Below are 14,926 nucleotides of genomic sequence, written 5' to 3' on the forward strand. Positions count from 1 at the left end.
TAGGTGGGGATGGGAATATACATATAAGGATCACTCCCCTAGGTGATGTGGGATGTCACATAAAGAGTCATAGATGTTGATGGATTGTAAGTGCTTTTATAGTAAGATTTTTTGTTATTGCAAAGTCTACTTCTCCCTATAAATTTGATGTATTTCATTGTCCCACTTTTAATGATGTTACTCCACCACCCACTTCCACCACCATGTCCCCACCACCATGATTATCCCTACTACCCACCGCCATCACTGTCTCCATCACTGCCACCACCGTCATTTCCATAAGCATCATCACCACCCCATACCCGCCACTCCCACCACCACTACCACCATATTACCTCGACTACTACCATCTTGTTGTGACCATCACCACGAGCCCATCATCACCACCCACACCTTGTCATGGCCATCACCATTGTACCACAACCTCTTGAGATCACTTTTCTATCGTCGTCACCATCACCACTACCGCTACGTCTATTACTAACATCTTATATACATTGCTAATCACCACTATCCTCGCGGCCAGCACCACCACCAAAGGGGGCGTTGGGGGTGTGCAAAAGGTACAGTGGCACAAGGTCTCGAGACATTAGATTTTGTTTTTGGTCAAACTACATAATTACATTAAAATTACTGATATTAGTCTCACAAACGCTTCAAATTTTATGTACAATTCAATCAAAGCCAACGTGAATTTATAGAGGTAGATGAAAATCCCCAAATCCATGTATTTATAACTCTGAAAATCCATCAAACGCTATATACAAATACTACGCGCCAACTCTCACGTTTTTTGGTTCCTTCCCGGCCCAGAAGTTCGCTTTTGGTGACTAGCTTCTACTCCACCAGGTTTTCGAGCTCAGGGGAAGGGAAGGGAAAGTTTTCGTCTAGGTAAGCTAATCCACTTCTTGAATCACATAAAGAGGTTCCTATCGGTCAAAGAAATGAGAATTTGTAGTTTGGTTGGCAGTCTCCTTGAGGAGCGAAATTTTTTATTTATTAAATTTAATCAACTAATTGGTTGTAAAATACACATCAAATTTAAAATTTAAAAGACCGTATTTTGGAAACGTCATTATGGTTATGATTTTCATCCATCAGACATCCACAATTCTACATGTTTACAGAAGTAACAAAATCTTACAGTAAGTAAACCGAAATCAGCGACAAATGAACCAATTAATAATAAAACAAAAACTCGTTACAACAAATGATTAGGCAAACAAAAACACTGCCTAAAATGATGCAACCAAATTAGTGGAAGAACACCCCAATTACCATAACATACATTTTACTCTATCATCACACATACACACACACAATACATATTAATCACACTACACAACGCCATCGTACTCACATTTGCAAATCCTCGCGTCAGCAGTCGTTTTCTACACTCTATCATCTGGTCCGGCAAGCATGATCTGCGTCCAAAAAACATCGTAACTGGAAAGAAAACGAAAAGCAGCATGCCGGGATATATCTAAAGGCACGGTATGACAGAATATGCAAACAAGTACAATGTTACGTACATTGCAATCAAGAGCATATTTCCTGGCAAGTATAATGGCTGCATTTCTTTCCCTCTCCGTTTCAAATGTCAGTACAAATGAGAGGCCCTTCCTTGCTTGCCAGAACAATGCCTTCGCCGCATTAGTAATATCACCTCTAACACCACATAGCTATATAACAGGAAATATTAAAGTGTAAGAATGGCTTACTTTGGGGCACCATGATAATTAACTCTGTTTTCCAAGAAATAATAGTATCGGGATTCAAAAGAATAGCTCAAGGACTCAGGTTGAAAGGGCAATAACTATTTCTTATAATTTGGAAGGGAGGTAAATGCTTCATAGGTTAGAGGGACATAAAAGCACAAGGGAATCAGAATTTTGTTTTGTGTATACAAGATGCTATACGAGGGACAATTCTGCAGAACTAGTATGCCGCTTCTTCGCTAATAGGAGGGATTTATCCAAGAAAGATAATGCTGGAATGGCTAACAATCCAGAAAGGAATCTATAACAGAATAATTACAGCCTAAAAACAAATTTTGTTTTGGGAAAGAAAAAATAAATAAATGCCCTTATTCCAACACCGACACCAAATTATTGATTACTCGAAGAAAAAAAAATGCTAGGTCCGCTTCTTTAAATAAGACGATGTTTTTATCTTTCATTAGGCTAATCTTCCCTTTTTTGGTTGCTTCGTGATAAATGAAAAGAAGGTTAAGGTTCCCTGTATCAGATTATGTTTAATTAGAACATAGATTCAAGTAGCTGCAAATGAACCTGCATTGAAGAGGAATAGTTTTCTCTCGACTTTGTAATCCATCCTCTACTGAGCTTCATCCTCATCTTCCCAACATGGAATGCATGAACAGAATGCGATGTATGGTCTTGTCCATTCATTTTTGAAATAACTACCTACAAAACATCCAACATTAAACTAACTAAGAACTAAAGGTATTTCTGCAGACCGGTGTCCAGTTAAAATACCGCATGTTTCATTTCTTTCCGTTGTTTAAAATCAGTTGCAGTGAGAATTAAAGGTCAGCTACAACTATATAGTTGAAAGTCTATTCACAATTCTTATAGTATGATTTTGTTTTTTCTTGAGGAGGCATACTGATTCAAGTATTATAATCACTGCCTAACAACTCTCCGAAGCAACAAGAATCATCACGCAGATAAATTTGGAAGAAGGTGATAATCAAGCAATTTATCGCAACACTTAAAAATCATCAAGCACGTAAATTTGGGAGTTACAACAAAGAAGTAGGATCTTACATTAAATTCAGTGTTAGATTTTCGCAAAAGTGTGTCTACATAGCTTCCGATTCCTGCAGCTGTTAAAACTTAACTCAATCAAAATTTTATTCTCTCCTCTAAGATCAATCTAAGATAAACCATGGATAATACACTATAAAGAGGAACATAACTCTGGAAATGTACTTTGATTACATGAAAGAAAAAAATAAATAACACATCTAAAAGTTATATCAGCGGTAAGAAAGAAAATCATGGAGCATTTTATGGAAAGACGAACCAGGATCAATAGGACCAGCAGTCATCAATATGACTCTTTGGTCATTGGAAATAATGTCTGCTTGTAGGATTCGTCCAACATCAAAGGGTTCTGGAGCATAAATAGACTTGTTGGCACCTGATGAGGTAGAAATTTGACCCGTATAAACATACGTAAAGGATTTTGAGGACAAATTGATGATATAAAAGCCAACGTAGTAAGAAATGATAAAATAGGATTCATAGCACTTGATCAAATCCCTAAATTACACCACGTGTCTTGTTGTCACAAGCCATACCTGTGATATTTGGAATTGTCAGACTAAAATATCAGTTCATGTACATATCTTAGTATGTATGCGTGCATGCACATACTTAGGCAGATGATCGTACATATTGAGCGTCAGGACAATGACATCAAAAGATATGTATAACAATATTTGGTGGAAGGAAATAAATCAATTATGATCTTTATAATGAAAAAAATAATGGTAAAACACAACTAATAAACCAAATGCATGCTATAGCTGAAGAAAGTTGAGGTTCCACCATAAAACCAACTGGCAATAAGGGAGTAGCCCAATTTACTTATAAGCCCATGAAAGGTCTCATTCTCAACAATAGCTATGACTTTGCACGTCGGATCAGACAGAACTCCAGAAAACAATGATCACTGCACATGCAGGTCACCCAAAAATAAATATATCAAAGGGTAATGATTCAACAGGCCGCCACATTTGCTCATTCCTCTTCAGTTAGGTTTTATATGTGGTTTCATTCTATGGCTTTGATCTTTGTCCGGCCCTTGTTCTTTTATCTTTTGTTTGTTTTTTTTTTGTTTGGTGAATCTTTTGTTTGTTTTTTGCTTCTTGATAATATGTTTTTATTTATTTTTAATAAATTTTACATGCGGCTAACTTGTATATATGACTCAAATACCTATAATAGTTTAAAAGAGAAACCATGTTTTTGGTGAACCAACCAACACCAAAACATCTAGCAAGGAAGTTACAATCTTTATCAACAAGTGAACTTACAACAGCATAAGCGTGTACAAATGAAAGCTGTTTAAGTTTCAATAATAGAGTGTGTGATACATCATACTAGTGGGAGTTGCGCATCCCCTTTCAATTTACAATTCCAAGAGAGCCTAAAGCAAAGGTTAAAGTGAAAAGTGAACAAGAAAAATACATTGGGGAAGGTAAATATGTGAATTGGACATGGTGCATGTGTGCCGAATCAGTGACAATAATTACCCATTTTCTTGTTAGACTATCACTATACCCCCAAAGTGCTGTTAGGAAATGGACCAACAGTGTATATCAAGCTGATACCCTCCCCTCCCATGCAGTGTCATCGGAAGAGGGGCAGAGACGTGTGCAACATTGTCCTGCTCTGTTGACCCAGGACCTCCCACAATTAAAGCTCTAATAGACATATACCATGTTAGATCACCATTGTACCCCAAAGGTTTTTACAACAAGGGAATGGGCAAACGATGTATATTTAAGGCAAACAGGTATATCATTTCACTGAATCAAACAATATAGATGGAATTTGATGACATTGATTGAATGAATACCTGAAATAGCTTCATTCCTGCTACCATCCGATGAAACGCGGTACCATTGAATTGCACAGTTTGAAAGTTGTGGAGCATTTTCTGAGACAGGTTGGATTCGCAGATATGCACCTAGAGTTTCTGAACCATCTATAAGATATAAGCTAGATTTGTTTTCCTCCGCCCTCTTGTTCATTGCCAGCTGGTAAGAATAAGGAAATCAGGAGGGCAAGGAGTTATAAATTCTCACTTTCTGGAAGTTATATTAACAACAGAAAGACTTTCCCAATGAAAATGAATCTCAAGTACAAAAAACAGATGAAAAGTTTAGCAATAAAACCCTTGATCTCAAAAGTAATGACAAAAAGAAAATAACCACTTGGAGATTTTTTTTTTTTCCCGCCATTCTTTCAAAGATCCAAAGCTCAAGACCAATCCTAGATTTAGAGAATTCTCCTACAAGGCTCATGAAGAGCAAAAGTTTACAGAAGCAACTTGACTTCCATTGAATTTCTTGAAGGGTTCTTGCGATTTATACATCAAGCTCAAACTGCAATTAGGGTCACCCATTATGTGCAGGCAGCATAACGTTGGAATCTCCTCTAAGAGTCAAGATTCAATACCTATTTACGGAGTTCAATTTGGAGTTTTTTTATGATCAATTTAGTGAAGGTAGTTCAGGCTGTCTACTGTTATGCCAAACATCGCTCTTCCAACTTGAATTGCATGTGTTTTCTAAGAGCCCTTTGTCTTTTACCAAAGTGTCTTAGTAATTGTTCTTAGTTAATATTGTCTTGGGATGTCAAAGGTCATCTTTGCTTCGAAAAAACACTTATGAATGGATTTCAGTGTGGTGAGTTCCTTTAACTCTGTATCCCTCGATAATTTTGAGTGCTAAATATCTTTATCCCTAGTGAGCTTCTAGGGTGTTGAGTTTTGTGTTTGTTGTTTCCTCTACAAATTTTGCTATCAGTATGTGATGTAGTACAGAGTTGGGCAGCGGAATATAGATAGCTTAGTCGAAGCGAAAACACATAAAACTGACAATAAGATAAATCACTCCAAAGTTTGGTTTCGCACGAAAGAACTCCTTTCTCAGGAAAGGGGAAACATTAAATAAAACTAGGAAACTAATAATAAAACCCTGCTCCAAAATTTTAACCGAGTCCTAAAGGGATTTGGATTGTCTTCTTTCTCTTTTTAACTCTTCCAGCAATAAACCCAAAAAACTTGATATCCTCATCAGTGTGTTATTTGCAGCACATAATAGTGTGTCATTCAAGTTTCTTAAGATATAACTTTTAGAAATTTATTAAAACAAGGAACAAATGAACATGTCGTGCACACAAGAGCATTCGATTTATGGAGAAATAAAACTTAATTTAATTTAACTTCAAGAGAGGAAAGGTATATTTGAATACAATTTACTTACCTCTTTCTGAAGCTTCACTGAAACTATGCATTTCTCTCGTATCTGAGTTCGTAGTGCACGAAGCTCATGCTCCATGTCCATTACCTAAATGTGAAAGCTACCAAGAGTCAATGGCTACATATTAATCCAATAATCCAACTGCTGGCATGACAAGAATAACATCACCTATCTTCATTAAAAATAGAATCGAAAGTTGAAAAAGTGAACCCTTACTATAGATGTTATAGAATGAATTAAAACTCCATCAATGGCACATAATATTAGAAACACAATTCACTTGAAATAATCAAATGTGCAAATTGAAAATTAAATGCTATTGATGTTGCGATGCGCACTGTTTAGTGAAGAGACATGTCCACCAGTTTAAATGGAGGAGAAAGACAGTTCAAATAATTAGTACAATATAGAAAAGTTGTAACACAATTTGATGATGAATGGAATTTTGAGCAGAACCTGAAAGAAATTTTAGTGGATGAGTTTGTCTTGCCTAATACTCCAAACATAAAGACATTTAGAAATTCAAAAGATGACTGAATAGAGAAACGCATCATAGACTTCAAACATGAAATAATTATCCAGACTCTCATTCTCTGACAAATCAAAGGTGCGCTCCAAGTTCCATGATACCGAAAATTATTTAAAAAAAGAAGATTCTGTATGAAAGTTTCAACTTCAAAACCGTTGAATGAACTTCTTTTTGGTTTTTATTTTGTATTATATATTCCGTATCACAAAGATAGATTTTGGGCAATTAAATAAATAATCATTTGATACAGACCCCAAGTAAGGGTTTTCACACTCTACAAAGTCATTAGAAAACCATAAAACATGTATTAATAGATATCCAAGTTGAGAAAAACACAAAACCTTGCTTGGCTGATGCATTAACTTAATTCTCCTAGCTTCCTGAACCACCTCAACTAGTTCCTCCACATCCTAACATTAAAGAACCAAGAACATAAGTTACTTCCATGAACAATTTAAAAGGAAAAGAAATTGATTATTACGGTTCCATGATGAAACTCGCCATATGTATTCCAATCACTATGAGAAATCTAATGATAATATAATTATACAACAATAGAATACTGAAAAGATACATCACATGGTGAACTAGATAACAGATGCAGCGATTGAAGATGACCGTTTTGACTTGCTGATCAGAGATGAAACTAATTTAATTTCATCTAGCTCTATAAGTTTTATGAATAGTTCAATTCTGGGTCCCCAAAACTTCAAATTCTGGCTCCATCCCTGAAAGCAGGAGTGCCTCAACGGTAGGTTGGGTTTGTTCTCTTACCTGGCATGGAAGGGGAGAAATGAGCAACCCCAAGCCTCAGGTTGAGGGTGAGTGCTAGCAATGTCTCACATAGCATGGGTACCTTGGGATGTGAGGTCTGTAAACATAATATTTACTTGTAAACCGATTCTCCATGAAGGTTTCTATGCATGGGAAGCTTAAGATGCATCTCACTGATTCTCGCCCCAATCTTAGTCATTCATATGATATAACAGCTAAACTGCTAGTCCTCGAGTGAAGTCCTCATTAGAGTGTGTTATATGTGTGTGCTTGCCTGTGCTTGTTCCTGTGTGCTTGTCCACCTAATTATAACCCCACTAAGCACCTTATTTGATCAAACAGCTAAGATGCAAGTATTCAAGTGAAGTTGAGCACATACACATCCTACAACATATGTTACAGATCTACAAAAGAATGATGATTCAAGATAAGAGAATCTAAGAATCCTGTGCTGCAAAAGCGAGAAAGTTCTTCGTTACTGTCCTGTCAGTCTCAAAAATGAAGTGCGACTGATCAAGTTAACATTTCACTCATAATTCTTCTGAAGCCAACTATCCTTGCAAAGCTTGACCATCATGTAAGAGGCAACAATTCTTTCCGGAACATAAAAGACTATGGTAAGAGAATTCACAGGAACCTGTTTTTTAGAAGCTTCGAAAGTTATGTCCTGTTCTTCAAGAGCCTCTCCAATTCTCTGTACTACTGCCCTCGCACTTTCGATTTCAGCACAAGCAAAAGATTTCTCTTGGTTAACCAACTTTTTAGCATCTTCAGATGCCTGCACATAATGCAAATAAAATAAGAATCAATTTTGTTCGTGCAAGATAACAAACTATACATAAGCTGCATCAGCAAGAAATATACCCCCAACCAAAAATCAGAAACATGCAGAAGGTGAATGGTTAATGAATCTGGCTAATTAGATACCATTTTATGGAGGCCATAAAATAACAATCCGTGAAAAGGAGTACCATCGGTGGTTATTTTTTAAATAAAGGAAAAATATCCAAGCATGCAGCCTCAGTATGGACCTCATTTGGTATAATCAGTTCTTCAGAAATCAGATATCATCTTATGTTAAAGTTTAGTGGCTATGATTCTTTAATATTTAGGCATTTTTTTCCAGAATTTTCTCAAGGCTCCGGCATTGTTTCAACTCTTATTAATCCGGGTTTTACTAATTTCCATTTTACATCAATTGGTACCAAAGTCATATGTTACTTGTGGATGATTTGTTCTTGATTGATAGTGGAGGTCAACTGAGATTTCCTGGTCCATCTCAACCTGCATCGGTATTATCTTTATTCGTTTGAGCTTATCCAATACTAAGTACATTGTTGCATCTGAATGTCTGATTGTTGAATTTTAAGATGTAAAATTCAAACGCAAATTCGTGATGATGCTTCTGTTATCTGGAGTTGTTAAAAAGAATCCTTATATAAAGTATTTCCGCTAAAAGCCACATTCAAATCTAAAAAGGAATAACAACCTGTTTGAGAAAACTAGCCAGCTTTTTCACTTCAAACTTCTCCTGAATCAGTTCTCCTTCCTTTTGAGTCAACTTAACAGCTAAAGCTTCCACCTGCATGAAAGGATAGAGTTGGAGATATATTGGACATATTTGCATACACAATAAGAGGGCTTCTGAATTGCATACATTTAAATAATAAATAATATGAAAAGGTACCATGATAACAAAGAGGGCGGAATCACGAATAATTGCAGTGTTGCAAAATGTAAGATATCCATGAAAAAATAATGTAAAATGCCCTGGAAAGGCAGTGTCGCTAAATGTAATAATAAATAATATGAAACGGTAACATGATAACAAAGAGGGCGGAATCACGAATAATTGCAGTATCACAAAATGTAAGATATCCATGAAAAATTAATGTAAAATGCCCTGGAAAGTCAGTGTCTCCATCAGGAATTATTGATAAATATAAACAGTCCACATAAGCAATTTTAATTTTGATATTCAGTATGTAGCATTACTCAATTAGGCATAATTTCATTAGTCCAATTTCTTTTTCGTTTAGGGGTTGGCATGGTTTTTAAGTTTTAGTACCCCTGCCATTCTGGTAAACAATAACATACACTTTAAAATCGAGAGAACGTCAGGATCTTTTAATATCTAACCCACAAACACGGTACTAATGAAAATCATGTGATTTTGAAGGATTACACAATGTATTTTAAGATGCCTTAATAACAAAGCCCTGAACAAGGATCTTGTCATACATTTTTTACGATTTCTGTGGGATACTTCTGCACTCGGTTAAATAATATTTACTACCAAGCAGGTTAAGTATTCGCATGGATTCTTACTGCCTATTTTGTCATCCATGTGTTCTGAGATTTGAACAACGAAGTACTGTATAACCTGGGCATTAAAAAACAAGTTGACAATGCACACATCCAGGTCCACCCATAAGTATTTTAGGCATAAAATCATAATACCATTCATCACTTAATCCCCGTACGGAATTCTATGTGTTCCGCATACATTAAGACCCCAATTACTTGATGTAAAGTAATTGTCATGGACGATAGCCAAGAAATAATTTTTGTTGCAGTTGAACAACATGGTTTATGTAATTATCAGAAGGATATGTCAGATCAAAAAGGACATAAGAATGGCAATTGCAAATGAGAAGTGGCCTGGGCTCAGGGAAATATTATATTGAACGCTAGATTGAGCTGTTCAGACTCCAGAGAACAGAAAAACTACATGATCTATGGATCATTTTTCACGAATGTGTTTTTCTGATAGTGCTTTTAGAGAAAAACATTAACATTTCTAAGGATCATTTTTCATATTTAGGAATGAAAAACCTGTGACTAGACTATTTTAGGATCTTCATTCCATATATAAACTACTTTTCCTAGTTAAAGTGATGCTACATGCGAGCCCAACTATTTATTTGAGCTGAGAAATTCAATCAAAAACTGAAACTAATGAGGAGATAGCCGTAGAAAACTAACCATAGAAATAGCTTTCTCCACATCCTCCTTATTTCGCCCTGCCAAGCGCCCTCTCAAATGTTCCAATGCATCTCTAAGCTTCTTCAAAAGAACATGTCCCTCCAAAGAAGCCACTTCTCTAAGCTTTGCCTGAATTCCCAAAAGAGTGCCATTCATTCGTTATGTACTCTCCTAAATGTTAAGGCTCTTCCTAGAAAAGAAGTAATAAGATAACAAAGTCTTGTAAATAACATAAATGAAGGAGTTGGAAACCTCTTCAGATAATTTAGCAGCAGCAACCAAGTTCTTGTCAAATTTACTGGCAAGGTCACGAACTGAAAGACGTTTATGCTGTTCTGACAAATGGGTAGTTTCCTGTTCAACTACCTCTTTCACAGTCGGACCGTCACTATTCTCCTTGGGCTCTTCCAGTATCTGATTATCAGGTCCTAATTTATACTTAGGAAAACCATCAGAGATGAAGCTCACATCAGCTGAAACTGACAGAACTCCCTCAGTTGGGATCTCCTCTTCAAATGCAGGACTTATCTTTGTCATTGGTTCAGATTTGAATCTCTGCGGAAGCAAAAACAAGACTGATCAAGCATTAGACCATTATCCCATTGTTTTCAAGAATCCAGGTCACAAAAAGGTCAATACAACAACAACAACAACGCCTTATCCCACTAAGTGGGGTCAACTATATGAATCCTAGAACGTCACTGCACTCGGATTTGTGCCATGTCTTTCCCAATAAGGTCAACACTAAAAAAACAACAGTAAATTAAAAGTTTTCTCGCAATTTAATGAAACCCGAATTTTTCTTTAATAAAATCAACATTACTCCAGGCGCATACAGAAGAGTTGACCATGTGTTAAGAAGAACAAAAAGGAAACATAAGTACATAATTCATGTCACTAAAGGGTTGATTTACAGATTTTGAACTGAGTTCTGAAGAAGCAACTACTTTTTCCTTTTTCTTAATCTGTTTACTGTAAATCAAACCACACAGATCACTCCGAATGTTATGAGAAGGAAACAAACCGAAAACTCTGAGACGACATGGAATTTTTACCTAGCATTTATCTCAGATACACCTGTTCTTCTTAGTTATTCACTAACTAGAAGTAAAAATAAAAAATATAAATTAAATCCTCAAATGAGTAGGACATGGATTAGCATCTGAAATGACAAAACCCAGAATCATTTGATCCTTCCCAGTATCACCAACTTGTAATTTCCACTAGATAAATCCCAAACAAGGAAATTAAAGAGAAATAATTAAAATAAAAAATAATGTTAATTAAATTTTGTAACAATCCCTCCCATATATAATAAAGCTCAGTCCAGAAATGGGATCAGAAACTCCAGAACAAGCAAGTATTCCTTTACCAAGGTGGTGAAAATGAGTTGAGCCTTGCAAGACGGTGGGTTTGATTAATCTAACATCTAATCTTATAAAATCTATGACAAAAGAAAGAAAAAAAAAACTCCAGAACAAGTAAAAAACAAAGCCACAATATATAACTGATGATAATGATACATTTACATTCCCTCCCACCTAATTAAATTAATTAGCAGAAACTTCTTCAAACTTTGAATGAATCAGCCCAGAAAAACAACAGAAAACAAGGAAAATAAAGTAAATAAATGCAGAGACTAATTAATTAATAAAAAAAGAGTAAATTAAACGTACTTACAGATGATTTTAAGACCAAAAAACAAAGAAATATGCAAATGCTGTGCCTGTGATGCTCGACTTTTTAACTTCCCTACGATTTGTGTAATGTAGTATTGTGTGGGAGGAGCGGAGGGGACACGAACAGAAGCGAGCGACCGATTGAGAAGCAACAACAGCAGCAGCAGCAGCTAAAGGAAGATGAAGAAGAAGAATCTAACAAGTGATCATCATCATGTGCTTTACTTTTGAAAAAGCAAAAACTGGAAAAGAAAAGAAAAGAAAAGCAAAGCTTTGCTATGTTTACTGACAGCGTGTCTGTCCTTTAACTCTCTCTCCTCACTCCAACATGCCAAACATGACACAGGTTTGCCGAATACTAAGTAGATTGAATTTTGTGAAATGTTATTGGCACTTCAAAAATCTTACTTTACATTTTTTATAAGTGTATTTTTCTTTTTCAATATAGAAATTTTGGAGTGTAGAATGAGATTTTTGAAGTTCTAATAACAATTCCATAAATTTTTTAAAATTAAATGGTATGTTATCAATAAGAAATCAGCATATTAATCGATATTTAATTAATAATTTAATCATTTAACGTCAAATCATTCAGTTTACAAATTTAGTTTAAAAAATTTAATTTCTTTAATATTACTCTTATATATAACTTATCGTGTTAATAATATAAAATGTGTTAATAATAAAAAAAAGTGAAATCCTACCATATAAGTTGTTGTCTAACAAGGCAACAACTACCTGATGAATGATAATCATTTGTTTTGTTATATTTCTTTTTCTTTTACCCCTCCTCATCATTCTAATTTCTCACTCTGTCAAAATGCGCCCCTTTTTGCATGCCCCATCTTCACGCGCTGCCCCCACCCACTGACTCAGGTCCCACCTCATCGCAGACCTATCTACTTACACTCCTCTCTCTCAACTGTAGGGAGCGCGTCGTACTTTGCTCGTGGGAGTCATCGAATTCCTCCGTCTGGAAAGTATTTGGCAGGGTGGGGTGGTGTGGGGCGGGTCGTGCTCACTGGTTGGTTAGTTGATGGGATGGTCTCTCTTTAGATGGAACCCACCAACTTAAACGTCCACGATGATCCATCCATCCATGCCTATTTATACACTAAGATCACGGCATACATACTGCTTAGTTGAGGGGACTGGTTGGTCTCATCGATCAAACCGTTAGGTTCCAATAAAATTTGATAATGAATCATCACAGAGTGACGAGAGCAGCAGACAATCATCACTCAATTAAGATCAAAATAATCAAATAGGTATTTATTCAAAACCTATTTAATTCATCCTCATCAAATCTTTCTCATAAGGTAACCTCCAAATATTCATTCATTAATTACTTAAATTAACTAATTGATTTTCTAATTAATTAATTTTCTAATTAATTTCCTAATTGATTGCAATAATATCTTGCACTTACTCCCTAAAACCACCAAATCTAGCCGGTTCCCACCTCTTCAAAGGGGGCGGTCACACCCTTATAAATATCATTCCATTTCTTTGAAAACCTAAGTTCAACACTTGCAAAATTCTTCAAATTCTCTAAACACTTTTCCCTCAAATTCTAACTTTGACATCGGAGGTTCTTCTACCAAAACCCCCCCCCCCCAAATTCATCGTGGGCGCTTGAAACTCTTGGCTTTGACCAAAGGTGTTAATTGTTTTGTAGGTGCAATTTTATCTAAGAAGAAGAAGGTAGAAATTTGCATCCACAAATTGGTGTTTTCATTAAGAGTCTTGATCAAACGCTTATAGAAGACTCTCGCATTCAAGGTTTTTCGTTTTCTTGTTAATTTGTTAGATTTTTCATACATTTTTATTCTTGGAATTTTTTGTAAAAAATTCTTTGATAAAACATAAAAGAAAAGTACAATGGCAAGAGATTTGGAAACCTCAACGAACGGAAATTCCAATGTTCAAGGATTAGGACCCAGAATCATTTGATCCTTCCCAGTACCACCAACTTGTAATTTCTACTAGATAAATCCCAAACAAGGAAATTAAAAGAAATAATTAAAATAAAAAATAATGCTAATTAAATTTTATAACAATCCCTCCCATATATAATAAAGCTCAGTCCAGAAATGGGATCAGAAACTCCAGAACAAGCAAGTATTCCTTTACCAAGGTGATGAAAATGAGTTGAGCCTTGTAAGACGGTGGGTTTGATTAATCTAACATCTAATCTTATAAAATCTATGACGAGAAAAAAAAACTCCTGAACAAGTAAAAAACAAGGCGACAATATATAACTGATGATAATGATACATTTACATTCCCTCCCACCTAATTAAATTAATTAGCAGAAACTTCTTCAAACTATGAATGAATCAGCCCAGAAAAACAATAGAAAACAAGGAAAATAAAGTAAATAAATGCAGAGACTAATTAATTAATAAAAAAAGAGTAAATTAAACGTACTTACAGATGATTTTAAGACCAAAAAACAAAGAAATATGCAAATGATGTGCCTGTGATGCTCGACTTTTTAACTTCCCTATGATTTGTGTAATGTAGTAATGTGTGGGAGGAGCGGAGGGGACACGAACAGAAGCGAGCGACCGATTGAGAAACAACAACAGCAGCAGCAGCAGCTAAAAGAAGATGAAGAAGAAGAATCTAGCAAGTGATCATCATCAACTAAAACAAAACACACGAAAAAGAAACAAAAAGAAACAACGGGGGATTAGCAAAGTGGCTAATCCCCGGCAACGGCGCTAAAAATTTGATGTGATAAATAATAGCACTCAAATTAAACCTTCTTATTGACAATTGTAGTAAATATGTAAGTAGGGATCGTTCTAGGCCGGAGATTAGGAGAGATTGCTAATCTACTAAAAACTGACTCAAAGATACAAAACTAGGCTTAAAAATACTTAAATAAACTTAGACTCTTAACTAGACTTATATGACTCAAAATAAACTAAAAATACT

At 35.5% G+C, this 14,926-nt stretch overlaps 1 protein-coding gene across 6 annotated transcripts; it reads right to left on the bottom strand.

Moving 5' to 3' along the window:
* Window positions 1-1,160: 1,160 nt before the first annotated feature.
* On the bottom strand, window positions 1,161-14,612 carry LOC137745064 (stomatal closure-related actin-binding protein 3). Of its 6 annotated transcripts, none has more exons than XM_088681297.1 (13): window positions 14,418-14,612; window positions 10,557-10,859; window positions 10,305-10,433; window positions 8,809-8,901; window positions 7,957-8,097; window positions 6,887-6,955; window positions 6,020-6,103; window positions 4,609-4,789; window positions 3,049-3,165; window positions 2,790-2,848; window positions 2,292-2,426; window positions 1,533-1,682; window positions 1,161-1,424 (listed from the first exon to the last, which is right to left on the bottom strand). In XM_088681297.1, exons 2-13 carry the CDS (start codon window positions 10,839-10,841, stop codon window positions 1,392-1,394), a joined length of 1,476 nt encoding a protein of 491 aa, XP_088537423.1. In that variant the 5' UTR covers window positions 10,842-10,859; window positions 14,418-14,612; the 3' UTR covers window positions 1,161-1,391. The 6 variants fall into 6 exon arrangements, with proteins under 6 accessions (XP_088537423.1, XP_068341039.2, XP_068341037.2 ...); XM_068484938.2 differs by having other exon boundaries at window positions 10,557-10,879; window positions 14,418-14,578; XM_068484936.2 differs by lacking the exon at window positions 14,418-14,612 and adding an exon at window positions 11,981-12,352.
* Between the last annotated feature and the right edge of the window lie 314 nt (window positions 14,613-14,926).

Source organism: Pyrus communis, chromosome 12 (assembly GCF_041283825.1).
Source record: "Pyrus communis isolate YQ-2024b chromosome 12, ASM4128382v1, whole genome shotgun sequence".
NCBI lineage: Eukaryota > Viridiplantae > Streptophyta > Magnoliopsida > Rosales > Rosaceae > Pyrus > Pyrus communis.